This window comes from Acinonyx jubatus, chromosome E3 (genome assembly GCF_027475565.1).
Source record: "Acinonyx jubatus isolate Ajub_Pintada_27869175 chromosome E3, VMU_Ajub_asm_v1.0, whole genome shotgun sequence".
NCBI lineage: Eukaryota > Metazoa > Chordata > Mammalia > Carnivora > Felidae > Acinonyx > Acinonyx jubatus.
The window spans coordinates 34,203,846-34,228,246 of record NC_069398.1 but is presented as its reverse complement, the minus strand read 5'-3'; the positions used below and the strand labels follow the sequence as shown (position 1 = coordinate 34,228,246).

Here is a 24,401-nt window from a genome sequence, read left to right as displayed (position 1 = left end):
TGGACGCTCGTCATCATTACTTGTTTAATGGCCTGAAGGCTCAACAGGGAAACGAGGCTACCTGTGTGGTGGACAAAACCAAGGGATCTGTCTCCCACAGGTGCGCTCAGCCACCACGCCTTCCCCCCGGCCGATCCTCCCCGCCTTCACTCCCTGTGCCCGCCAGTCCTGCCAGACGGGACGGGACAGGACGCTCACCTCTTCAGACCGCAGCAGACAGACCAGGGGCTGCGTTAAATGTCTTTAACATCGAACGCGTCGATGTCTCTGAGCACAGTCTGAGCTGCCGCACCCCTTCCCTGGGCGTCGGGAGCCCGGGGCGGCCGCGGGGCAGGCGGGCGGAGAGCCCGACGGGGCCCAGAGCAGCATCGTGCCTCCCCGCCGGCTGTGTGACAGTGGCCACACCACTGACCCTGTGCATCCCAGCTTCCTCAACAAAGGAGAACACGTTCCTCTACCGGATTTTCAAAAGCACTAGAAGGATATGTGTACTAAGCAGACACTGGGAAAAAAGAGCGGGTCTCGAAGGAGACGGGGGAGCCTGCGGGGATTCAGTACACGGTGTCGGAGAAGAAGGAATACGTTCCCTAGGAGTGGTCTTCCAGAATGATGGGGTGAGGAGCTCGGACGACTGTCTCCTCAACAGACAGCCGTTTAACACAGAAAGTCATCAAACAATCATTTGGGTTTCTAGAAACTGGCCTAAGGGCAGAGAGCAATGGAGGAGATTCACTCAAGAAAATCTACTAAATCTGGGAGAGAACAGTCCGGGGCATCCCTTGCCCCCCCACCCCCAGCCCTGTCCCACAGGAACTACTCCAGGGAGATAGGCTCTAGGTGGGTGCAGGCAAGACAGTGGTGAACGGTGGGGGAGATTCCCTGCGCCCAGAAGGAGGGTGTAAGCCCTACCCCAGGAGCAGCCGACTAGGAATTCTAGGTCCCCAGCTTGCTCTCAGGGCAGAGGTTCCGCTCAGGGAGGGTCAGGCCCCCACCTCCCTGCACCACAACAGGACTGTCACTCGAGGAGGCCGTCCCTGCTGTTGGCCCCGTGCGGTAGCACAGGGGACTGGCTGTATTTGTAGTGCATGGTGGAGGATCCCAATGGCTCCCTAATTCCAATGCCAAGTTGAAGACAATGGGGACGTGGTAGGGAGCCATGACAGGGCCCTCCTAGCTCTGTGACAGCAGCAGCAGGAAGCCAATCTGAAGAGCAACCAGAAGCTTTAACAGAGCCCAGAAGAGCCTTCCTGGGGTCACAGTCGACCTTGAGGGTCAGGGAGGCTGCCTCCAAGTGCTAGACCGCACGCACATGGCCGTGGGCTTAAGGAGGGCTCGGAAACACTCCCCACACACCTAGACCAACCCTGGCTGAGGGGTCTTAGCACAACCTCGAAGCAAACACTGGCTGGACAAGAAACCACCCCGCCACAAGAGCCGCTCCCAGGAGCCAGGCCTAGAGGTACAATATCTAGAGGTCCGGAGGGCACGTGCGCGTCTAAGGCTGCCCGTGCAGGGGAGACGGAGAGGGGCAATCCAAGCTACTAGTCCCTGGCTGCGGGTGGGCAAAACCGTAAAGTCGCGCACTGTGACAGCAGCCTCCAAGCCACACGCACACAGATGCACACATGCACGCACATACACGCACACACAGGCAGACGCAGTGTGACAGGCCAAGGGGCTTACCCACAGCCGTTGATCAAAAAATGGCTTCTGTTGACCAAAGGGTGACCCCTAGGTAGTGAAGTTAAGAGAGACGCAAACAAGACAAAACCTGCAGGGAACCAGAGGCTGCACAGCGCGGGCAGGAGGACCTCAGAGTTAGTCCAGCTAAGTCACTCACCAAACACGGACCACCAAGCAAACACCAAGCCCATGGGGAGGAGGGGTGGTGACCCGGGGTCGCTGTCACATTCCATCTAAATGTCTAGCTTCCGACAGGAAACCATGAGATACCCAGAGAAACAGGAAAGTGTGATTGTTAGAAGGGGGAAAAAAGCAGAAATAGAAACTTCTGAAGAAGACCGGATGAGGGACTTAGCAAAGACTTCAGAGCAGCCATTATAAATATGTTCAAGCCGTGGTGCTGTGAGGCTGCAGGGTGATCTGGGAGGCAGGAGAGCACAGGAGATTGTGAGCCAAAGGTCGGGGGCAGGGCTGGGGGGAGAGGAGACCTGAGGTCTGGGCCAGGGGGCTAATAAAGCACGCGACATAGAACCTTACGCATAGTAAATGTCTAATAAATGCTCTTCTTGTCTCGTTCTAGAAACTGTGAGCCTTTTTACGAATGTTGGCCCTTAAATCACCAGTGGCCCCACTCAGGCTCTACGTCACCCCCGTGGCTCTGTACTGCGGTCAGCGGAGCCGCTTACAGCCGCCGCACGGTGAGCCCCCAGGCACACAGTAAGCGCTCTGCGAAAGTTCATGAGCAAGCCTAGAGGCAGCTCTATTCCAAGGGACTTGAGAGAATGGACAGACTGGACAGTGCCTGCTCTCAAGAGGTTCTTGTCTAACTGAGCACAGATGCAAGCTAGCAGAAAAGCCGCAAGTTAGCCTGGACCAAGGGCGTCTCCTAGACGTGGAGAGAGCTTTGCAACAGTTTCTCCACGAGACCGAACTCCTTGAGACCAAGGCAACATGGCTTAACTTGTTCTGTGTCCTCAGAGCCTCACACGTAAGGGGCTTAGCAAATGTTTATGTGTGTAAGGATGTTTATAGTAGCACTGTTTCTAATAGCTGAACAGCGAAAACAAAAGAGTAAAAAGCAGGGAAATGGGTGAATACAATAAGGGCATCCACAGGTTAGACTTTTTCATATCATGCTCGTGAAAACGTGCGGCTGTGGGAAAACGCTGACAACAAATTAAACAGTAAAGGTGACCAAACGAGTCAAATATGCTCTCAAGTTTTTTCAAAGGTGCGTGGAAAAAGATGCATTGCAAAAGGATTGGAAGGAAATCCGCTAGATATTGACCAGGTCTTGTGCAGGTAAACGGACTTTCTAAGTTTTCTCTAACGGTCAGGAGTTTTACAATCACGACATAAAACGTCACTTTCTAAAGATGAAGGACCCATGGCGGTAACTGAGTCCTGTGTAGGTGGGCGGGCCTCCCAGATGAGGCAAGACTCGCTGCCTTGAGGGACAAGTTCAGTCGCTCCCAGGGGCCAGCAGCACTGAGCCTGGGCCCTCGCTGTCCAACCCGGCTGAGTGCTGCCCTCTCAGTGAGAAGAAAGCAAAGTGAGCAAATTTCCCTCTGTCTGGAGCCCTCCCAAGGCTTCTCACCCGCCTGCAATAAAATCCACGCTCCCTGCATGGCCTGCACGGCTCCCATGGCCAGGCGGGTGCCCACCTTCCATGCACCCCCCTTTCCCCCAGGAGGTCCCAGCAAGCTTTCGTGCAGGCGCTGCGCCACACCCCACTCTCCCATCTCAGGACCTTAGTACATGCTGCTGCCCCACTGCTCTCAGGTCTTTACCAGCCTGTCTCCTTCTCGTCCTCATCCAGGGCGTCCTCAGAGCGGCTGCTCCGGGCACCCCGTCCAAAGCAGCCCCCTGCAACACCTCCATCACATGGGGCCTGTTTTATTTTCTGCACAGCTCACTCTCTGAAGTGATCTTGACGCTCTGTTTCCTGCCTTCTTCTCCCCCAACGGGAATGCCACTTACCCACGTGGATGCCTCCCCTCCAGCGGGTAGTGGGCGCACCCAAAACACTTGGGAAAGGCACGAGCGGACAGCACGTTTGCCCTCACCCAAAGGAGTGAACCTGGGGACGCCTCCCCCGGGGAAGCCTTCTCCCATCAGCGCCCGGCAGGGCACTGTTGTCGGGGCGGGGGGTTTTCCCCCTGCACACCCAGGCCGGCCGCTGCCCCCCGCCCCGGAGGCACGGGTGGGCCAGCACTTACGCAGTAAGCTCCGTCGCCCCGCGGACCGCGGTAGCAAGCTCGGCACAGGCCGGGGCCTCGAAGGAGGGCGCGGCGTCCGGGAGGGCTTCCTGGAAGCGGCGGCCTGTGCACGGGCTGGCGGGGTCTAGGGGCGGCTGGAGGCTGGGTGAGGGGCGGCGCCGCCCGGCCGGCTGCACGCGGGCGGGGGACCAAGGGTCGGTCTTATGCGGTAACAATAATGGCAGCTGTCACCCGGCGGCCTCCGGCCGTGTGCCCCTTCCTCCGGACCGCGCCTGGCCCCGAGAGCCGGCGAGCTGGAGGGAGCGAGGAGGCCCGCCCGCGCTTACCGTCTCCGAGGCCGGATCCGCGGTGCCCAGTGACATGGCTGCGGCGCCGCCCGGCCGCCCCTCGGCGCTGCGGGCGCGATTGTCCGGCTGTGCGGCTCCGCCGGCGGCCCAGCCGCCCGCAGCCTCCGGACCTCCCTGCCCGCGCGCCCGCCGCGACCCCGCTGCCATGGTAACCGCGCCGCCCGCACAGCCCCGGATGTGGCCGGCGCCCGAGAGCCCGGCCGACCTTGCGCGTGCGCCGGGAAACCCGAGGGCCAACCCGCAGCGTGCCCAGAGGGGCGAGGCGCAGAGCCCTGCGGTGCTGAAGCCCCGGGAACGCGCTTACCGGTTCCCGGAGTGCGTCCCCCGCCTTCTCTCGTGGAGGCTCCGCGACAAGCCTGTGCGCCAGTCACAGAGCAGGATGCTGCCGTTTATTAGGTTAACGGTAAAAGGGACAAGGAGCTTGTGCAGGCTGCTAGTTCTGGACACCCGGCGTTCAGAAAATTATCCTCCCTGATCTCTATCTTAAGCTCTAGGGTTCTGATGTAGTAGCCCCACGACAATAAATATACTGCGTTTGCGCTGCAACTCAGTGGGCATCATGAAGATCTTTGGGAACATTGGGCTCCAGAGTTTATTGAAATTATTGTTAGCAAGTATGCTTTTTCTTGCTCCTTTATACAGGTGTCCAAGGGCACCTACTCTGTCCCCTCACCCTGCTTTCTTTTTCCAGCCACCTGACATCTATCATCTACAAGAGCATTCCATGTCCAGAATGTAAGCTCTCTGGGGCAGGGGCTTGGTTTTGTTCACGGCCTTTTTCCCATCCCTTGGAACAGGGGCTGGCACAGAGCAGGTGCTCACTATGTATTTGGTGTCCGGGGAGTCCTTATAACTTTTGCGTGCTGCTGTTTCCACAAATGTTGATAAATGGGTTGTTGTGAGAATCAACTGAGTCGATATCTGTAAAGTGCTTAGAGAACAGTTGCCCATTCCAGAATGAGTGCAATGTGACACTTCTCTTGGTGTGGCGAACAAATGAATGAGTCCTCACCCACTGTAGCGTGTTGTAGCCGAAATGCTGGCAGATTATTACTGGTCTAGCTCTGGCACCAACACATAGTACAGGTTCATGGCTCTCTTTTCGTCAGTGTCCTCACTTGTACACAAAGGGGGTGTGGCTCCCCACCGGCACAGAGAACCTGAACTGCTTATCTTAACAATTTCCATTTATTTCCTCGAGGTATTGCCCACATGGAGGACAAAAGCTTTTGCTACCTTAACTACCTATGCCCCTGTACCCCCTGCTCCACTCCTGGAGCTCCACAGTCCCCCTGCCCTTCCTGATTCTGTTTTTCACTTACCTCCTCTCATTTAGTTATAGAGACAGTACATGTCCACGGCTTTTTATCTGCTGTTCTGAATTCGGAAAACTTTTGAAAGCCTTTCAGAATTCATTGGTTGGCAAAACTGTTCTGACCTGAACTCGTTTGTCGACAAAAGTCTGAGCTGAGGCTATCTATGGTTGTTTATTTATTTCACCTGGAGTGTATATTAATGTGACCGCGGAACTTTTAACGCATTATACGGCGTACTGCATCAAACCCTGCTGGGATTGTAATCTCACACACTGTACATGCACCACATAGGTTCTCTTTAAGTGTGAACAATTACGAATTCTGACCCATGTGTCCCCAGAAGTTTCAGGTAAGAAATTGTGGGCCTGTATAATCTGGTATTCAGCTCTGGAGTCAGAATGCCTAGGTTCAGATGCCAGCCGTGCCAGCCCACTGGCTATAAGACCTTAGGAGTTCGCCTCTCTGCACCTCAGTTTCCTCACCTGGGCGGATGGTGACAGTACCCACCCTCCTGAGGTTAGTGCAGAATCATCCGAGCTTATTATTTTTTTTTTTTAGTGGATGCATTTAATTTTATTTTTTAAAATTTACTTTCAAATTAGCATATAGTGCAACAATGATTTCAGGAGTAGATTCCTCAGTTCCCTTTACCCACTTAGCCCATTCTCCCTCCCACAACCCCTCCGGTAACCCTCTGTTTGTTCTCCATATTTAAGAGTCTCTTGTTTTGTCCCCCTCCCTGTTTTTATATTATGTTTGCTTCCCTTCCCTTATGTTCATCTGTCCTGCGTCTTAAAGTCCTCATATGAATGAAGTCATTTATTTGTCTTTCTCTCGCTGACTACTTTTGCTTAGTATAATACCCTCTAGTTCCATCCACGTAGTTGCAAATGGCAAGATTTCATTCTTTCTGATTGCCAAGTAATACCCCATTGTGTGTGTGTGTGTGTGTGTGTGTGTGTGTGTGTGTATCACATCTTCTTTATCCATTCATCCGTGGATGATCATTTGGGCTCTTTCCATCCGAGCTTATATTAAGTGAAGCACTGAGCACAGTGCTACTGTTAAGATGCTTTTCCCCAACAACTGCTCGATCATGCAAATAGTATCCCCTTTTTTACAATGAGGAATCACAATTCGGGGAAAACTGTGTAGTTCAAACCTTTTCACCCAAGTGCTTCTAAGGGGCGGGGTGTCCGAAGTGATTACCCATCGAAGTCCATGTTTTTAAAATTCCTTTTTATTTCAGTACCCGTAGGAATTTTGCTTTCTATATCCTAACACATACCTGGTGTTTCCCCCCAAATCGTGCTGAAACACTGACGCTAAGGGAAGATGAAACTGGGTTTTATACACTGGCTTTGAGAACCTCTGGCACACAGCTAATGGGCCCTGAGGGCTCAGTTGTGAGGCCAAAGGACACTGACTTCCACTCAAGGATGAGGATGCCCCTTCCGGCACCTGCATGCCTCCTGCACGCCCAGACACCGAGTGTACTGGCGGGCGAGGCCACGCCTCTTCCGGCCATAGCCTCGCTCCTTCCGCTGGAAGTCCCGCCTTCTGACGCGATGCCCGCCGGGCGCTAGGGCGCGTACTATTGAGCGTCCCTGCGAAGGTGATGGGTCGGGTGTCACCGGATTGGCGCCGGCCTGTCTGAGGGCTTCTCAGCTTGAGCTCTTTTCTCCCGGGGCTCCCGGGTGGCCTTTCGGGGACTTTCACACTCTCCCGGCCGCCGACTCTGCGGTCGCCCCCTCCAGATCCGGCAAGTGGCGCGGCCCGGGCGGGGCCTGAGGCGGCGGAGGGACGCGGAGCTGGTGAGGGGCGCTACTGGGGACGGGTGGCGGACCCGGCGGAGTCAGGAAGAGGGGCTGGGGGCCCTGGAGCATCCTGTGGCCAGCCGGACCGCGGCCGCCGCCTCGTGCTCCCTCCGGGCCCTTCGGGAGGCCGGTGCCCGGCGCGGTAGCGGGGTCCGCAGGGAGGGCTCCCTTCTCAGGGACCTAGCCTCACCGGGGACGGACAGACAGACCCACTTCCGGCTGCGACCGAGCCACTGACAGCCCCCAGCTCCCGAGAGAACCCTCCCTGACCGCATGACCTCCGGGCTCCCCGTCCCCTCCCAGGCGGGACACGCAGGTGCACACCCCGGCCCGGGAGAGACGGACCCGGGACGGAGCGCCTTCCTCTCTGCACACTGCTGGCTGCGGGGGTGTCGGTTACAGACTCGCTGACCCCGGGAGAGACGCTCTTCCCCTGTCCGCGCGGCTAGCGCCAGGAGGCACGCACCCCAGACTGGCCCACGGGCAGTTTGGGTGAGCATCCAACCGTTCCCCTCCCACCAGAGTCCAGGGGTGGCAGGCTCAGCACCCGAGACCTCGTGGTTTACACCAGACTCCTTTCCAGCCAGGGCGGCCAGAACTCAGGGCCCCTGCCTGCTCTGGAACACCTCCCAGTACCACCCTGGCAGCTCCCTCGGAGGATTGTGGTCCTGCAGCGCCTGGCCTGCTGTGAAAGTTCTGGGGCCTGAGCGGACACCGGGGCTGCCTGTGATTAGGGTGGGCGGGACCTGGCCCTGACCTTTTCTTTGCAGGAATCTCCAGCCTTATCATGGACCCAGAGTGCTCCCAACTCCTCCCGGCTCTCTGTTCCGTTCTGGCAGACCCCAGGCAGCCTGTGGCAGATGACACCTGCTTGGAGAAGCTGCTGGACTGGTTTAAAACCATCACTGAAGCCGGTAAGGTGGAGGGTGCTGCTGTTGTCTTTTTGCCTAGAGGCCAGATGGTGCATGGGACTCCCCTGTCCAGGGGAAGGGGTGTCCATCTGGCTCCCTTCCTTCATATCCTGGAGATTCCACCTGGCTGGTTGGGAATACGTCCAGTTGAAGCCTGAGTGAATGAGCAGGAGAACTTGATCTTGACGTTGTTAGGCTGCTTCCAGCCCTGATTCAGGCCTCCTCTTGTCCATTTCACGCTAGAGGGCTGCAGAGGGCATAGACAAACTTACTTTGTTGTCATTGCACTTACTTGTTTGAAGAAATCTTTTCTTATTATGAAATTAATACATATGCTTTAAACCTGGAGCAACACAAAGCTGTCAGGAGGAAAATTAAACCACCGGCAACTTGGTTAATTTCCTTCCAGCCTTTTTTCCTGATGTCATACAGCTGTATTTTTCTTTTCTCTTTTTTAAATTTTTTAATGTTTATTTTTGAGAGAGAGCAAGCGGGAGAGGGGCAGAGAGAGGGAGACACAGAGTCAGAAGCAGGTGCCAGGCTCTGAGCTGTCAGCACAGAGCCTGACGTGGGGCTTGAACCCATGAACCGCGAGATCATGACCTGAGCTGAAGGCGGATGCTAACCGACTGAGACACGCAGGTGTCCCCAGCTGCATTTTTCTTATAATAATGAAGTCACACTGTAAATACAACTCAGTGTCGTGCTTTTTCTCTGTTAACCATTGCAGAGGGCATTTTTTCTGTGGAACACATTGATTTTATTGACCGTGTGGCATTCCCTGTGTGCATGGACCATAATGGGTATAATCACACCACTGCTATTAGGTGGTTGTGTTTCTCAGGCTCCTTATCATAAATAATGCCGTAATGGCTTCTTGGCATGCACGTCTTTTCACGCAGATGTTTGATCTCTAGGCTGGTAATTGCCTTAGAGTAGATCCCGTACCGTTAATTTCTAATTGTTACTTTGGTTTATCCTGCACTTTTACTCTCTTTTGAGTTGAATATCTAAGTCTTTCTTGTTTTTTAATATAGGCACCCGAGGCTACACACTTTTCTGAAGGCATCATTTTAGCTGCGTCCTTCAAAATTACTTTTGCTGTAATTTATTTCCAACTATTTAATACTTTTTACTGAGATATTTATTCTTCATGCACAAATCATTTAAAAGGGTAATTTTTTAGATTTACAATATGGACTTTTTTCAGTGTTTTTATTATTGATTTCTAGTTTATTTCATTGGACTTAGAAACTATTTATGTTTTGATTCCATTGTATTGAGGCTTTTATGACGGCAGAGTACACAGTTTTCTCAGACGTTCTGTAGATTTCCCTATATGCTGCTGTTTCTGGTAATTGTAGAGTCCTCAGTTGTGACCTTGTTTGTAGTCAGAGTTTGCAAGTTACTTTTAGACAGGTTTCTTTATTTGTTATTAAAATTTTTTTTTTTTTTTAGAGAGAGCATAGTCGGGGAGAGGGACAGAGGGAGAGAGAGAATCTTAAGCAGGATCCACACTCAGCGAGGGAGTTCAATGTGGGGCTCAACCCCACAACCCCGGGATCGTGACCTGAGTGGGACGCTCAACTGACTGAGCCCCTGGACAGGTTTCTTTGAGATATAATTTACGTACCATGGAATTGACTCAAAGTGTGTAATTGATTGGTTTTTTAGTGAAATCACGCACGGGGCGGTGCACTCATTGCCATGGTGTAAGTCTGCAGCATTGTCGTCTCCTTAAGAGAAACTTGGTGCCCAGTAGCAGTTCACTTGCCCCCGCCGCCCCCTCAGTTCACCCGCCCCACCCCCCACCCCCCGGCCTGTGCTCTGTGGTCCTTTTGCTCCACACGATCAGAGAACTGGCTCCACGCTGGCTCCTTAGTCACGTCTACGTTGTTCAAGCCTGCTGTCTTCCTGCTAATCGGTATGCTTGATTGTTTCCTGAGAGAGGTGAAGACCCTACCCTGAGGTGGTGGATTCAACCATTTGTCTTTGACGTCCTGCTTTTTCCTTCGCACACTGTGAAGTTAGCCTCGGTACGCGCAGGCTTAGACTGTTCCTTCTTTGACCAATGACTTTTTCCCTGAAGCACCGATAATGCTTTTTGCTTCAAAGTCAGGTTTGTCAGATGTTCTCTTGCCCCGGCAACTCTTCCAAAGCAGGAACTGGCCCGAGCACCTGCGACGCCGTAAGCCCATCCTTTCTGTGCCGCTTCCTCGCTTCTCGTAAGCACCATGCTGCTGGCCTGGTTCTTAACTGAAGATGAGCAGCTCTTTTAACAGACAGTCTGCTTCGTTTGTTTAGCTTATTGTTACGTTGGGACTATCTTCTCTCGTATTTTTAATTAATTACGAGGCCTTGTCTTTGTTTCTTTTTTCCTCCTTTTTTACTCTCCATTGGATTGATAAAGCTTTCGTTTTTAAGTTTTTCTTTCTTTGGTTTGGAAGTTATGCATTCCACGTTTGTTCGTTTGCAGTTACCTCCCCCACAAACTGGATGTAAAAAGTCAAAAGTTAACTAGAATCTCCATCTTCTGTTCCAACAACACAAGGATTTCAGGGCACTTTAACGCCAGCCAAGCACAAGCCTCTTTTTTATTGTTGTCTGGTATTCTGATTCCACCTTGTTTTAACCCCTGTCAAAAGTTATTTATTTAAAATTTTTACATTTGGTGCTTTTTTTTTTGATATTCTAAAGCATATGCATTTTATTTATTTTTTAAAATTTAAATCCAAAATAGTTAACATACAGCGTAATAATAATTTCAGGAATAGAATTTAGTGATTCATCAGTTACATACAACACCCAGTGCTTATCCAGCAAGTGTCCTCCATAATGTCCTTCTCCCATTTAGCCCATCACCCGCCCAGCTCCCCTCCAGCAACCCTCAGTTTGTTCTCTATATTTAAGAACTTCTTGTAGTTTGTTTCCCTCTTTGTTTTTATGTTATTTTTACTTCCCTTCCCTGATGTTCATTTGGTTTGTATCTTAAATTCCACATGTGTAGGACCATATGGTATTTATCTTTTTCTGACTTAATTTGCTTAGCATAATACACTCTAGTTCTATCCACGTTGTTGCAAATGGCAAGATTTCATTCTTTTTGATCGCTGCCGAGTAATATTCCACTGTATGTATAAACCACATCTTCTCTATCCATTCATCAGTCGATGCACATTTGGGCTTTTTCCATACGGTTCTTGTCAATAGCACTGCTATAAACATGGGTACCTTTGCCTCTTTGAATCAGCACTCCTGTATCCTTTGGATAAATACCTAGTAATGCAATTGCTGGGTCATAGGGTAGTTCTGTTTTTAATTTTTTGAGGAACCTCCACACTTTTCCAGAGTGGCTGCACCAGTTTGCATTCCTACCAACGGTGCAAGAGGGTTCCCATTTTCCACATCATCGTCAGCATCTGTTGTTTCCTGAGTTGTTAATTTTAGCCATTCTGACAGGTGTGAGGTGGTATCTCATTGTGGTTTTGATTTGTATTTCCCTGATGATGAGTGATGTGGAGCATTTTTTCATGTGTCGGTTGGCCATCTGGATGTCTTCTTTGGAGAAGTGTCTATTCATGTCTTTTGCCCATTTCTTCACCGGATTATTTGTTTTTTGGGTGTTGAGTTTGATAAGTTCTTTTTCGATTTTGGATAGTAACCCTTTATCTGATACGTCATTTGCAAATATCTTCTCCCATTCTGTCGGTTCCTGCATTTTAGTTTTGCTGATTGTTTCCTTTGCTCTGCAGAAACTTTTTATCTTGATGAGGTCCCAGTAGTTCATTTTTGTTTTTGTTTCCCTTGCCTCCGGAGACGTGTTGAGTAAGAAGTTGCTATGGCTGAGGTCAGAGAGGTTGTTGCCTGTGTTCTCTTCGAGGATTCTGATGGCTTCCTGTCTTCTGTTCAGGTCTTCTACCCATCTTGAGTTTGTGTCTCGTGTGGTCCACGTTTATTCTTCTGTATGTCACTGTCCAGTTTTCCCAGCACCATTTGCTGAAGAGACTTTTTTCCACTGGATACTCTTTCCTGCTTTGTCAAAGATAAGTTAGCCATATGTTTGTGGGTCCATTTCTGGGTTCTCTATTCTGTTCCATTTATCTATGTGTCTGTTTTTGTGCCAGTACCATACTGTCTTGATGCTTACAGCTTTGTAACACAGATTGAAGTCCGGAATCGTGATGCCTCCAGCTTTGGTTTTCTTTTTCAGGATTGCTTTGGCTATTTGGGGTCTTTTCTGGTTCCATACAAATTTTAGAATTGTTTGTTCTAGCTTTGAGAAGAATGCTAGTGTTATTTAGATAGGGATTGCATTGAATATGTAGATTGCTTTGCGTAGTATTGACATTTTAACAATATTTTTCTAATCCATGAGTATGGGATGTTTTTCCATTGTTTTGTATCTTCCTCAGTTTCTTTCATAGGCTTTCTGTAGTTTTCAGTGTATAGATTTTTCATCTCTTTGGTTAGGTTATTCCTAGGTATTTTATGGGTTTTGGTGCAATTGTAAATGGGATCGATTGCTTGATTTCTTTCTGCTCCTTCATTATTGGTGTATAGAAATACCACCGATTTCTGTGCATTCGTTTTATATTCTGTGACTTTGCTGAATTCATGGATCAGTTCTAGCCGTTTTTAGGTGGAAACTTTTGGTTTTTCCATATAGGGTATCATGTCGTCTGCAAAGAGTGAAAGTCTTGACTTCCTCCTGGCCGATTTGGATGCCTTTTATTTCTTTGTGTTGTCTGATTGCTGAGGCTAGGACTTCCAACACTGTGTTGAATAACTGTGGTGAGAGTGGACATCCGTGTCGTGTTCCTGACCTTAGTGGGAAGGCTCTCCATTTTTCCCCATTGAGGATGATGTTAATGGTGGGTCTTTCGTATATGACCAGGTATGATTCTTCTATCCCTGTTTTCTTGAGGGTTTTTATAAAAAAGGATGCTGTAATTTGTCAAAAGCTTTTTCCGCATCTGTTAAGAGGATCATGTGGTTCTTATCCTTTCTTTTATTAATGTGATGTGTCACATTGATTGGTTTGCAGATATTGAACCAGCCCTGCATTCCAGGAATAAATCCTACTTGATCGTGATGAATAATTCTTTTAATGTATTGTTGGATCCGGTTTGCTAGTATCTTGTTGAGAATTTTTGCATGTATATTCATCAGGGAAATTGGTCTGTAGTTCTCCTTTTTAGTAGGGTCTTTGGTTTTGGGATCAAGGTAATGCTGGCTTCATAGAATGAGTTTGGAAGTTTCCCTTCCATTTCTATTTCTGGAACAGCTTCAAGAGAATAGGCGTTAACTCGTCTTTAAGCGTTTGGTAGAATTCCCCGGGGAAGCCATCTCTTGTCTGTTGGGGGATTTTTGATTATTGATTCAGTTTCTTTACTGGTTATGGGTGTGTTCAAATTTTCTATTTCTTCCTGTTTCTAGGTAGTGTATATGTTTCTAGGAATTTGTCCAATTTGTCCAGATTGCCCAATTTGTTGGCGTATAATTGTTCATAGTATTCTCTTATTTTGTTTTTATTTCTGCTGTGTTGGTTGTGATCTCTCCTCTTTCATTCATGATTTTATTTATTTGGGTCCTTTCCTTTTTCTTTTTGATCAATCTGGCTAGGGGTTTTTATCAATTTTGTTAATTCTTTCAAAGAGCCAGCTCCTGGTTTCATCAGTCCGTTCTGTTTTTGTTTTGTTTTGTTTTTTATTTCTGTATCATTGATTTCTGCTCTAATTCTTTCCCTTCTTCTGCTGGTTTGGGGCTTTGTTTGCACTTCTTTTTCTAGCTCTTTTACATGTAAGGTCACGTGTCTTTGAGACCTTTCTTCCTTCTTTAGGAAGGCCTGGATTGCTATATACTACCCTCTTATGACCGCGTTTGCCGCATCCCAAAGGTTTTGGGCTGTCGTGTTTTCATTTTCATTGGCTTCCATGTAATTTTTAATTTCCTCTTTAATTTCTTGGTTAACCCATTCATTCGTTAGTAGGATGTTCTTTAGTCTCCAAGTATTCATGGTCTTTCCAAATTTTTTCTTGTGGTTGATTTCAAGTTTCATAGCGCTGTGGTCTGAAAATAGGCAAGGTATGATCTCGATCTTTTTTTACTTAAGGGCTGATTTGTGTCCCAGTATGTGATCTATTCTGGAGAACGTTCCATGTGCACTGGAGAAGAATGTATATTCTGCTGCTTTAGGATGAAATGTTCTGAAAATATCTGTTAAGTCCGTCCGGTCCAGTATGTCATTCAAAGCCATTGTTCCCTTGTTGATTTTCTGCTTAGATGATCTGTCCTTTGCGGGAAGTGGGGTGTTGAAGTCCCCTACTGTTATGGTACTATTATCAACGAGTTTCTTTATGTTTGTGATTAATTGATTTACATATTTGGGTGCTTCAGGTTGTAAATATTTACAGTTGTTAGATCTTCTTGGTGGATAGACTCCTTCATTACAATATGATGCCCTTCATTTCTTGTTGCGTGTTTATTGTGAAATCTTGCTTGTCTGATATGAGTATGGCTACTCCAGCTTTCTTTTGACCATTAGCATGATAGATGGTTCTCCATCCCCTTTAAATCGGCGCTTTTTAGATTTGCCCACATGTTTACTGGTTTCTTTGATTCGTGCTTCTCTAATCTTCACGCTGTTCTCTTTCGTTCTTACTGAACCACATTCTCTGGTAGTTATTTCAGCAAGGGCCTCCCAACCGGAAACTGCCCGCCTTTGCCCCACAGTTCCCTTTCCCCATCTTGGCGCTTCTGAACAGCAGCGTGGCCGAGTAGACGTCTCAGATGTCTTCTCGTTGTCCTTCCTCGCATTGAGTGCTCTTGGTTTAAGAAGAAAGTATCCATTTGAGAGGTAGAGAGGGTCTTCTGCTTTACCTTGCATTCCTTTTGTAATCAGCAAGATAGATCGCCTTCGGGTTTGCTGGTCCTTGCCCCTCCCCTGTGTCGGAGGTGACAGCTGTCTAGTCTGTGCCCTCTCGCCGCGTTGAAGCGCCGACTCCTTTGTTGCGGTCATTGCGAATACTTTCGCCCAGAGCGATTACTAAATCCGGCCACGGGAGAGGAGGTCTGGGGGTTGCCCGAAGAACCGGCCTCGAGGGAGAGTTGATCACTGGGCCTCAGTGACACTCCTCCCGGCCGGGCCCTCCTGCAGGGTCCAGCCTGCTGTTGTTACAGGAGAACCCCTGCCTGCTGGGGCTGCTCTGCCATGTGCTGAAGCCCCAGGACCTGAGTCCCAGAGTCCTCGCCTTCTCCCTCCGCCTCGCGGGCATGCTTGCAGCCCAGGAAGATTGCTTCCAGTACCTTCAGGTGAGCCTGGGCCCTCCCACCGAGAGGCCCACCGGGAAGTACACGGCTTTCTTCTGCAGGCGCACAGAGCAGCGGCGGCTGTCGTGACCCTTGGGTCTCTGAGACGTGGCTTGCCCCGTGTTTTGACGTGCACCACGGGATTTTTTTCCTCAGCGTAATCCTTCTTTGAAAAACTGACCGGGAATGACGGGATGAAGGGGTAGAGTTTTTGAAGTAACACAGAGCTGGGGTTGACTCAGCTCTGACACCTGCCCTCCGAGCCTCAGTGTCTTCCTGTGACGGAAGGAGAGCTGTGCGTGTCATGTGGACCGTCACGAGGCTTAACCGAGAGCATCTGTCCAGCACTTAGTCCTGTGGGACGGATGAATGAGGGCCTAGTGAGGATTTCTACTGAGTAATAAAGCAGGGGGCTTGGAGAGCCGACCCCCCGCCCCAGCTGTGCGTCCAACAGCTCTTCACAGTCCCGGGCGGGCACAGTGGGGTTTGTGAAGCGACGCCTGCCATACGCTGTCTGGCCCTGTGACGGCACCCCTGGCTCCTCGGAGCCTCACGGCTCACCTGAAGGCTCACCAGCTTCCTCTGGCGCAGCGTGTGAAGGGCCCCGGGGAGGCCATGCCGGGATGGAGTCGCTCGAAGAGGGGACAGTAGCGGGGAGGGATGTGTCCTCTCAGTAACTCTGGGTGCCGTTCTTGGACGCTGCTCGCTTGGGCGATGCGGTCTCCCGAGAGGCACAGCCCGGCACCGACCGGCCCGCCGTGGGACCCACCACAGCGTTCCGGGGCGCGCCTTTGCTGTTCTCGTGGGATCGTACGCTAACCCTCACGTGCCTGCAGAGCTTGCAGCTTAGCTCTTCAGGGTTTGCAAGGTCACTTTCATTCCATCCTAGGAGCCCTGGCCAGTCGGCAGATCAGCACTCTTTATCTCTATTTCCTAGACAAGGGAATGCCGGGGGGCTTAGTGCGAGAACCCCGCAGAAGCGGCAGAACTCACACTAGACCCTAGAGAGTCTGCTGCTGGCTGTAAGCAGGGACGAGGGGCCCTGGCCGGGTGCGGGCTCTCAGTCGGCAGCGAAAGGCTGCCCTCCTGTCTGCTGGGCCCGCAGCACTGCGCTGGCCTCCTGTCCCTTTGTCAGCTGCCCCTTCACAGCCCCACGGGCTCCTGGTCAGCCAGTTGTTCAGCGGGGGCCAGCGTCTAGGCGGGGAACCTACAGACCGACGATGCAGGGAAGGGGGTGGCAGAGTCTTTGTGCTGCCCGCTGGCTACGATCTGCCCTGGGGAGGGGCTGTACCTGTAGGAGGGTCCCCCTTGGGTGACCGCAGATCCACCGCCAGTGGCGCCCCTCTGGGGCCCGCGGCCATCATAGAATTAGACTCTTAGCCGTAGGGGATTGGAATCTGTCTCTTGAGTCTTGTCCCTTATCCTGGAGTCTGAGGTGATTGGACAGTTCCTGTACCTTGAGGGTCGGCCATCGTTGAGCAGGACGCCCTGTGGCCCAGGCAGGGCGCAGGCTTTGACCACATTTCTTCTGCGGGGGTAGGAGAGGCTCAGAGTGAATAACTGCTCCAGCGAGCAGCTCTGTTCGTAAGAGGCAGCATCAGGCTTCCCTCGTGTCGTGTGGAAACCCAGGAGTGAACAAGGATGTGATGCCCGTGGTAGGAAGTGTAGGACGGTGTGTGATTGTACCGTACGTGTCCTTAAGCCAGTGGAGCTTGAGTGGGGAGTTAGCCACTGCCGGCTTGCGGGGGTGGTGTCAGCTTTGTGGGGGCAGTGGGCTCGCAGCTGGGTTGTAAAGGTTTGAACAGGTGCAGGGAGCGGGGCCTGACGCAGGTGTGTGGGGCATCGGGGTGGGGGGACACCTGGAGGAGGGTGGCCGCCTTGGTGGACCCACATGCCAAGCTCAGGAGTTCGGTGGCCTGTGGAGACCGTTGAGACTCCGTGAGCACAATGTCACGGTCGCAGGTGGACGTTTGGAGACGGAGCTCGTGGTTCTGTTTTCAGGGCGAGGATTTCTGAAGTAAACCGACAGGAGTGACGGGCCTTTGTTTACAACCCCGTTCTGCCCCAAAAGCTGTGTCCTGCAAGGCAGACCTGGCATTGCTGGGGCTGGTGTGGCTGTGCCGGTGGCCACTGCCACTTCCCGGAGGCACGGCTGCCTGGGGGCTTTTCGTGTGGCAGTGATTGAGAGAGCTCCCCGAGGAAGTGCCTCGACCAGCCCTGAATGGTAGAAAAGCCACCTCTGAAGTGCCCGTCTCCCAGGAACCTGCCCAGGTCACCGCTTCCTTCTCCACCTCCCAGCAGGGGGAGTTGCTGCCCAGGCTCTTTGGGGAGGCAGGACCCCTCGGAGGCGCCGCCTGGACCGCCCCCAGCGTGCGCAGCGGCTGGATCCAGGGCCTGCGCTCCCTGGCGCGTCACCCCAGTGCCCTGTGCTTCCTGGCCGACTGCGGTGAGTGCCCTGCCTGGTCCGCTTCCTGCCTGTGGCCTGGCCGTGCCTGTGCGGCCCCAGGGAGATCATTGCAACGTGCTGGGCCTCGTCTCCTCTTCTGTGAAAGCGGCTGTGCTGTCGCGGGGCTGTTGTGAGGAGCATGTGGGGTAGCCGGGTGGCGGGGGTGGGTGGGGGTGGGTGGGGAAGGGGCGGTTAGAGGCCCTTCGAGGTCACTGCAGTGTGCTTCAGCCCGGAGGTCAGACCCAGCAGGTCAGGTGGTTTTGAAACTCATTAGAATCAAAAGCTTCCTTCCAAGGGTCTGGAAATCTCCATTCCTGTTCCTCTGCCTCTGAGCAGAGGGGAGGCAGGGCCCTCGAGGTGCCTCCTGGGGCTTGCGGCGTTCATGCTGTTTCCCTGAGGCTCTGAAGTTAAAGCCGCTTTGGATTCTGTTGCAGCTGAACCCCGTTTTCTTCTCTCCCTGTCCCTGTCCCCAACCCCAGGTGCCGTTGACACCATCTTCTCCCTGCAGGGAGATTCCAGCCTGTTTGTGGCCTCGGCAGCTGGGCAGCTCCTGGTGCACATCCTGGGCTTGTCTCTGCAAGGTGCAGCTGAGGGACACCCTGGCCTGCAGACTGGTGATTGGCCAGTGTGTGCCCAGAAGATAGTGAGTCACATTGAGGAGTCCCTGCGCTCCGCAGCCACCCCGCAAATCACACAGGCTCTAAACGTGCTGACCACCACTTTCGGGCACTGCCACAACCCTTGGACGCAAGTCCTGTGGGTGCGGCTGAGTCCCCTTGTGGCCTGTCTGCTCGAGAAAGACCCCGTCCCCGCTGCACACTCGCTCGTGGATCTCCTCCTCAGCGTGGCCCGGTCAGTCCCCTGGGGTGCAGCTGGGAGTGGGCAGGAGTTAGGGGCGCTCGTTTCCCTGGGAAGCCTTAGAGTGGCTGTTACACCTGGGGCCACCGCCAGCGGCAGAGGGAATGCCAGAGGGGGTCTGAAAGCCCGCACACCTAGAAAGGCTCCATCTCAGTTGGGCGTGCGTGGCCCCGGGGCTGTGGCAGTCCCACTGGACACTGCACGGGCTTTGGGGGACAGGACAGAGAAGTCACTTTCTTTCTGGGGTTCTCTGCAGTTCTTCGGTGCTGAGTTCGTCCAGCTGTGGCCTGTGGGAGACTTTAGCACAGACTCTGAGCCATCTGAGCCCCACCCAAGCAGGGCCGTTGGCTTTGGGGATCCTGAAACTGCAGGAGTGGTAAGGATTGGGGTTTATTTTGCGCAAGGACAGGCAGAGAGAGGTCTCAGCCCCTGCCTGGGGGCCGGGGGGCTTTCAGGGAGCTCCTGAAACTAGAGAAGAGTCAGAGGTGGCCGTCGGCAGTGTGGCCTGGTGGGATATCAGTTACTACAGAGGCATTGCCATCTGCTGTGGCTTCCTGCACGCTGCAGCGACAGAATAACTACTTCAGGCACGAGCCTTAGAGGCTCCCCGGAGATAGAGCAGACTCTCTGAGCTGCTCTGCTCAGAGCAGGGCTAGGTTCGTACCCAGGGTCCGCTCTCTCCGCCGCCCCCTGCTTCCCTCCCCTCCCCAGCGGCCTTAGCTTATAGATCCTGGGCCGCCATGGTGTGCACGTCGCTGGGGCCCTGGGACAGTAGGGGGGACCCAGTAGGCAGGAGAGGCTGGCCTCTCCCAGAGATGGGAAGAACGAGGAGGTCGTTGTAGGGTTGTGGGCAGATGAGAGGTGGTCGTGTTGGCCCAGATTGGGGGTGAAAGTCAGCACAGGACCCCCTCACCAGAGGGGCTGTGTATCCGATGTGGGCCTGGCTCTCAACTCCAGGCTCTCCGGGTGTTCATGAGGAGGTAGTGGCTGAAAGGGGAGGACCGGGCAGCCCCCGGGGCAGAGTTGTGTGCTGGCTGAGTCCCCCACCCCACCCTGAGCCCGAGGACTCGGGAGACAGAGCAGCAGCGACTGTCCCGGGAGGTGGGGCCTCCCGTCCCTTGGTCCCGAGCGGGCACTGTCCCCTGGAGCACGTGTGATGAGGCCTTCCTTCCTAGGGCTGTTCCTGGGGCCTGGGGAGGTGCTCCTGCGGGGTCCCACGTTGGTGGCCTGCATGCCGGTGGCCTGAGTGCCCGTCACAGTGCTTGAAAAGAAGCTGTTTCTCGAGGGAGCGTCCAGAGTCCCAGCACTGCCTCTTTGCCCCAGACTTGCTGGGGATGTTAGAGGGGTAGTAGCCACCTCACCCCAGGGTCGGGAAAGGGCACTCACCGTGTCCTCTGTGCTCAGTCCACAGGCATTGAGGGCCCAGGCCTTTGCTGTCCTCCTCCAGCCCCTGACCTGTGTCCTTGAAGCCACCGCTCAGGCCCCCGGACTCCTCGGTATGCTGCTTCCTGAGGGTGGGCGGGTGCAGGAGGGCAGCCCCCGAGGGCCCTGGGCACGTCCTTGGTGTGGGGGCAGGCGGCTCGCTGCCCCCACTGACTGTGCAAGTGGTAGAGGGGAGCCTGTTGTCATACACGTGGCTGCTGCTCCTCTCGTGTCCCTACCCTGGAATTAGCGGGGCAGCCTCGCCCCCCGCGGGCGTCATCTCACGTGGCCCCAGAACAGCTGGGTGGTCACACGGGCCTGCACCACATGCTGGTTCCCGACCCAGGACAGGCACACGCTGGCATCTAGATTGGGTGCATCTAGACTCTGTGACCGGGGCAGGGCGACCGCCCCTGCCGTACTTGTCTTGCTTCAGCCACACAGTGTGTTGAGGACTAGCGAAGGGGACCCAGGGGTGCCTGGTGGCCCCGTGCCGAGCGCAGAGACGAATGTCCTGAGCAGCGGGATCGGCCCCAGAATGGGCTGTGGGCAGAGCTGGGCTCTACTGCTCAGACGCCCGGCAGACAGGCTCAGAGCCCAGGTCTGGCCAGCCCATGTCAGCCTGGGCACGTCACCCGCTAGGAAGCTGTGGTCCTGGTCTTCAGCGTGGGGTGACGGCCACAGGGCCCGTGGCCGGCAGCCAGGCCTGCAGTGGCTACACGGGAGGCACCGCTGATGGAGCGCTGCTTCTGGCTTGGCTTCCAGACTCGTTGGACGGTACCGGGGGCGCTTCCGTGACGGTGGACACGCTCCTCCCCTCCAAGGCGGCCTGTGTGGGTCTCCTGTGCCGGACGCTGGCCCACCTGGAGCTGCTGCAACCACTGGTAAGCGTGGCCCCGGCCTGCGTCTGCGGCAGCAGCAGGACCCGGGCCTGCACTGACCTTCCCTGTCTCCCAGCCCCAGCGCCCCTCACCCTGGCCTCAGGCGCCCCTGCTTGGCGCCACGGTGACGATACTGCGGCTCTGCAGTGGTTTGGCGACCCCCACCTCTGACGCGGGGGGCCACCTCTGTGCGTTCCTGGTGGGCTGTGTGCGGGTCCAGCGAGCGGCCCTCGATTTCCTGGGGACGCTGTCTCAGGGGACAGGTGAGCAAGAGTGCCCCCCCCCCGGGCCCCGCTTGCCTGCCGCTAGCTGCACCTGGGGCTGCCGTCCTCTGTGTCTTCTCTAGGGCACGGCAGGTTCAGCTGGCCGGTGGGTTCTTTCCCCTGCTCTCCTTGGGTTGACACACACTGCTGGGGCGGCCCCTGGAAGGGAAGGTCGGGTGCTTCGTCTGTCTGTCTCAGGTCCCCGAGAGCTGGTGACACGGGTGTTCGCTGTCCTTCTGGAATATCTCACGAGCCCAGACTCCAGCCCCACGGTACAGGCGCAGGGTGTGGCGGGGGGGGCTGGGAGGGGGAGGCGCGTGGGGAGGAGGGGGAGGCGCGTGGGGAGAACCTCTGCGGGCCGCTCAGGACAGGGCCTTCTGTGGGGCCAGGGTCGCTCCTTAGAGTGAGTTTGGAGGGGCGGGCAGCGGCACGGGGACTGCCCGGGGCTGGTGAGGACCATGGGCCATGGAAAGCAGAGAATTCTCTGTGACGGAAGGACCCTAGAGCCGGGCCGCCCTGCACTTGGGATCTAAACTCCATCAGTGTTTGCCACCTGCCATCCAGCGGGCAGCTAGAGACTGGGACAGGAGGCCTGGTGGGTTCCTGGGGCTCTGAGGAGAGGAGGCCTTGGGGAGTTTCTGGGTCTTGGTGCGGAAGTCCTGTCTCCCCGGTAGTGGGGCATCCTGCTGAGAGCTGCCACGTCCTGTCTCGTGACCCGGGATGCCCGTTCAGCCGCTGCCCGGTGCTTCTGCCTTGGAAAAATGAAACGCAGTGCTTCCTTCTTCCTGAGCCTGGGGTCCCACCTTGTGCCCCTGAGCAGGGGAAGGAGCACAGCAGGGGCAGATGGGGGCAGGCAGGCAGGCCAGCTCGCCCCTCACCGGTCCTGGCCCTGCAGCCCTGCTTTGCCTGCTCCAGGTTCTGAAGAAGGCCTTCCAGGCCACGTTCCGGTGGCTCCAGAGTTCACCTGAGACCCCTGGCTGCAGTGATTTGGATCCCCACGCCCAGCTGTTCCTAAGAGGTAGCCTGGCCCTGCCCGGGGACGCCGGAGCGGGTCGTGGGTGTGGGGCAGCCCGGGGTAAGGCAGGTCTGGCCTGGGCCGCCCTGAGCTGCCCCTCCCACTGCAGAACTTCTCCCCGTGCTGCCTAAGCGCCTGTGCAGCCCCTGCTGGGAGGTGAGGGACTCTGGCCTCGAGTTCCTGACCCAGATGATCGGACACTGGGGAGGTGAGTGCAGGGCACGCAGGGGTGGCTGCGGGAGGGCGGGCTCGGCCTGAGCACACTGGTTGTTTCCTGTTGGCTTTGGGAACCCAACCGCCTGGGCTGCCCTTGGGGAAGGAGGGAAGGAAGGAAGGTACAAGTTCAGCCCTTGGTCACAGCTGGTCGTGGTCGCTTGGACCCCTAGGGCAGGCTGGCTTCAGACGCGCACTCCTCGCTTCCGAGGTGCCCGAGCTCACCGAGCAGCTCCTGCGAGACCCTGAGAGTTACGTCCGTGCGAGCGCAGTGGCCGCCATGGGACAGCTCTCCAGCCAGGGGCTGCGCGTCACCCCCGCCAGCCCCGAACACCCAGGGGGCCGGCAGGTAGGAGGTGGTGGGTCCCGAGGCCAGGTAGTTCACATCCGGCCGTTGTCTTCACCCCCAGGGTCCAGTGGGTCACCACCCCAGTCATGGGTGGTCTGGGGCCAGGGGCCAGTCGGCCGCATCACCTGAATCTCTGGCTCTGCTTCTAAGTACCCCTGTCACTCGGGCGTGGTCACCTCCCTCTTCAATACGTGAGCGAATGGAGGGCCGCGGGGAAAAGCAGCTCTAGCCCCCAGACCCGCCGGAGGTGCTCGTCAGCAGGAGCTCTGGCCTCTGCGCTCCCCTCCCACCGTCTCTCGCTCTGTCCTTCAGAAGAGCCTGCTCGCGGAGCTCCTGCGCATCCTGTCCACAGACTCGGAGGGATTCCCCCGGAGGGCTGTCATGCACGTCTTCACCCAGTGGCTGAGGGACGGGCACGCCGACGTGGCCGGGGACACGGAACGGTTTGTGGCCAGGGTGCTCCAGGTGGCGAGCCAGGATCTGGACTGGGAGGTCCGGGCTCAGGGCCTTGAGCTGGCACTGGTGTTCCTGGAGCAGACGCTGGGCCGACCCAGCTCCCACTGTCCCTATGCCGTGACCCCGCCCGTGGCGGCCCCGCCGAGCCCACTGGCCCAGGCCCTGCGGCCACTCTGCCGAGTGCAGCTCTTCGAGTTTGCCTTTCGTGCCTTGTTTGACTGTGACCGACCCGTGGCTCAGAAGTCCTGTGACCTTCTCCTCTTCCTGAGGGCCCAGACTGCTTCCTACAGCGGCCCGCAGGGGTCCGGGAGTGTCCCTGAGGTGGCCTCTGTGGAGGCCGCCCTGCAGAGGTGGCAGGCAGGTGATCAGGGCCAGCCGCTGGGGTACCTGGAGCCCGAGGTCGTGGTGGCTGTGCTGAGGTCTATGGACCTGGAGGGCCTTCGGGGCGTGTTGGCCGAGAGCAGCGACCGCGTAGAAAAGAGCCCTCAGTCGCTCCTGCAGGACATGCTGGCCACGGTGGGCGCTCTGGGGGAGGACGAGGCGGACTGCTACTGAGGCAGCCTCCCCGGGCCTCCCCTTACGGCCCTTCTTTGCGACCCTGTCACCCAGAGAGCTCTAGCCTGGCCTGGCTGCACGAGGGACCTCTTGGGGAGGCCAGGACCAGGTGAGACCAGCAAGGCTGAAGAGTCCCTTTTGATGTACTATTAAAGAAGAGGCTTATTTTTTACTCAAAATAAATGGCGTTTGGTCCCGCCGCTGAGCCGGCCTGTGTTTGGAGGCTGCCCCGGGGTAGGTGCGAGTGCCAGACCCAGGGGGCTCTGGAGAAGCGACTGAGGAGGGATTTCTTGGCCGGACAGGCGTGTGCTTCATGGGAGTACGTGTTGGGGGTCTCCACTT

The 24,401-nt window shown here is 54.9% G+C and overlaps 2 protein-coding genes across 14 annotated transcripts in view; one reads left to right on the top strand and one right to left on the bottom strand.

Annotated features, from left to right (window-relative positions):
- The window catches only part of IQCE (IQ motif containing E), a 42,906-nt gene extending 38,498 nt beyond the window's left edge, over positions 1 to 4,408 (bottom strand). For 3 of the 7 annotated variants that reach the window (XM_027042356.2, XM_027042359.2, XM_027042358.2), the window contains exon 1: positions 4,229 to 4,408. In XM_027042356.2, the coding sequence (XP_026898157.2) occupies positions 4,229 to 4,396 (168 nt within the window). In that variant the 5' untranslated portion in view covers positions 4,397 to 4,408. Of the gene's footprint in view, positions 1 to 3,902; positions 4,103 to 4,228 lie in introns of those variants that run through there. The other 4 variants (XM_053213661.1, XM_027042360.2, XM_027042362.2 and 1 more) reach the window with 4 other exon arrangements.
- A 2,708-nt stretch (positions 4,409 to 7,116) lies between these two features.
- On the top strand, positions 7,117 to 24,264 carry BRAT1 (BRCA1 associated ATM activator 1). Of its 7 annotated transcripts, none has more exons than XM_027042350.2 (14): positions 7,117 to 7,379; positions 8,153 to 8,296; positions 15,450 to 15,604; positions 17,900 to 18,047; positions 18,527 to 18,899; positions 19,162 to 19,281; positions 20,310 to 20,401; positions 21,093 to 21,211; positions 21,285 to 21,471; positions 21,670 to 21,743; positions 22,387 to 22,489; positions 22,596 to 22,694; positions 22,873 to 23,048; positions 23,361 to 24,264. In XM_027042350.2, exons 2-14 carry the CDS (start codon positions 8,170 to 8,172, stop codon positions 24,057 to 24,059), a joined length of 2,472 nt encoding a protein of 823 aa, XP_026898151.1. In that variant the 5' UTR covers positions 7,117 to 7,379; positions 8,153 to 8,169; the 3' UTR covers positions 24,060 to 24,264. The 7 variants fall into 7 exon arrangements, with proteins under 7 accessions (XP_026898151.1, XP_053069634.1, XP_026898152.1 ...); XM_053213659.1 differs by having other exon boundaries at positions 7,686 to 8,296; XM_027042351.2 differs by lacking the exon at positions 7,117 to 7,379 and adding an exon at positions 7,386 to 7,685.
- The last annotated feature ends 137 nt before the right edge of the window (positions 24,265 to 24,401 follow it).

What these genes read in the sequence shown, in the direction of transcription:
- BRAT1 (XM_027042350.2), top strand. Translation starts at nt 8,170, where the DNA reads ATGGACCCAGAGTGCTCCCAACTCCTCCCGGCTCTCTGTTCCGTTCTG. An exon ending in GTGCTTCCTGGCCGACTGCG is followed by an intron (nt 18,048 to 18,526) that starts GTGAGTGCCCTG and finishes CCCCAACCCCAG; the next exon opens with GTGCCGTTGACACCATCTTC. An exon ending in GCCCAGACTCCAGCCCCACG is followed by an intron (nt 21,744 to 22,386) that starts GTACAGGCGCAG and finishes TGCCTGCTCCAG; the next exon opens with GTTCTGAAGAAGGCCTTCCA.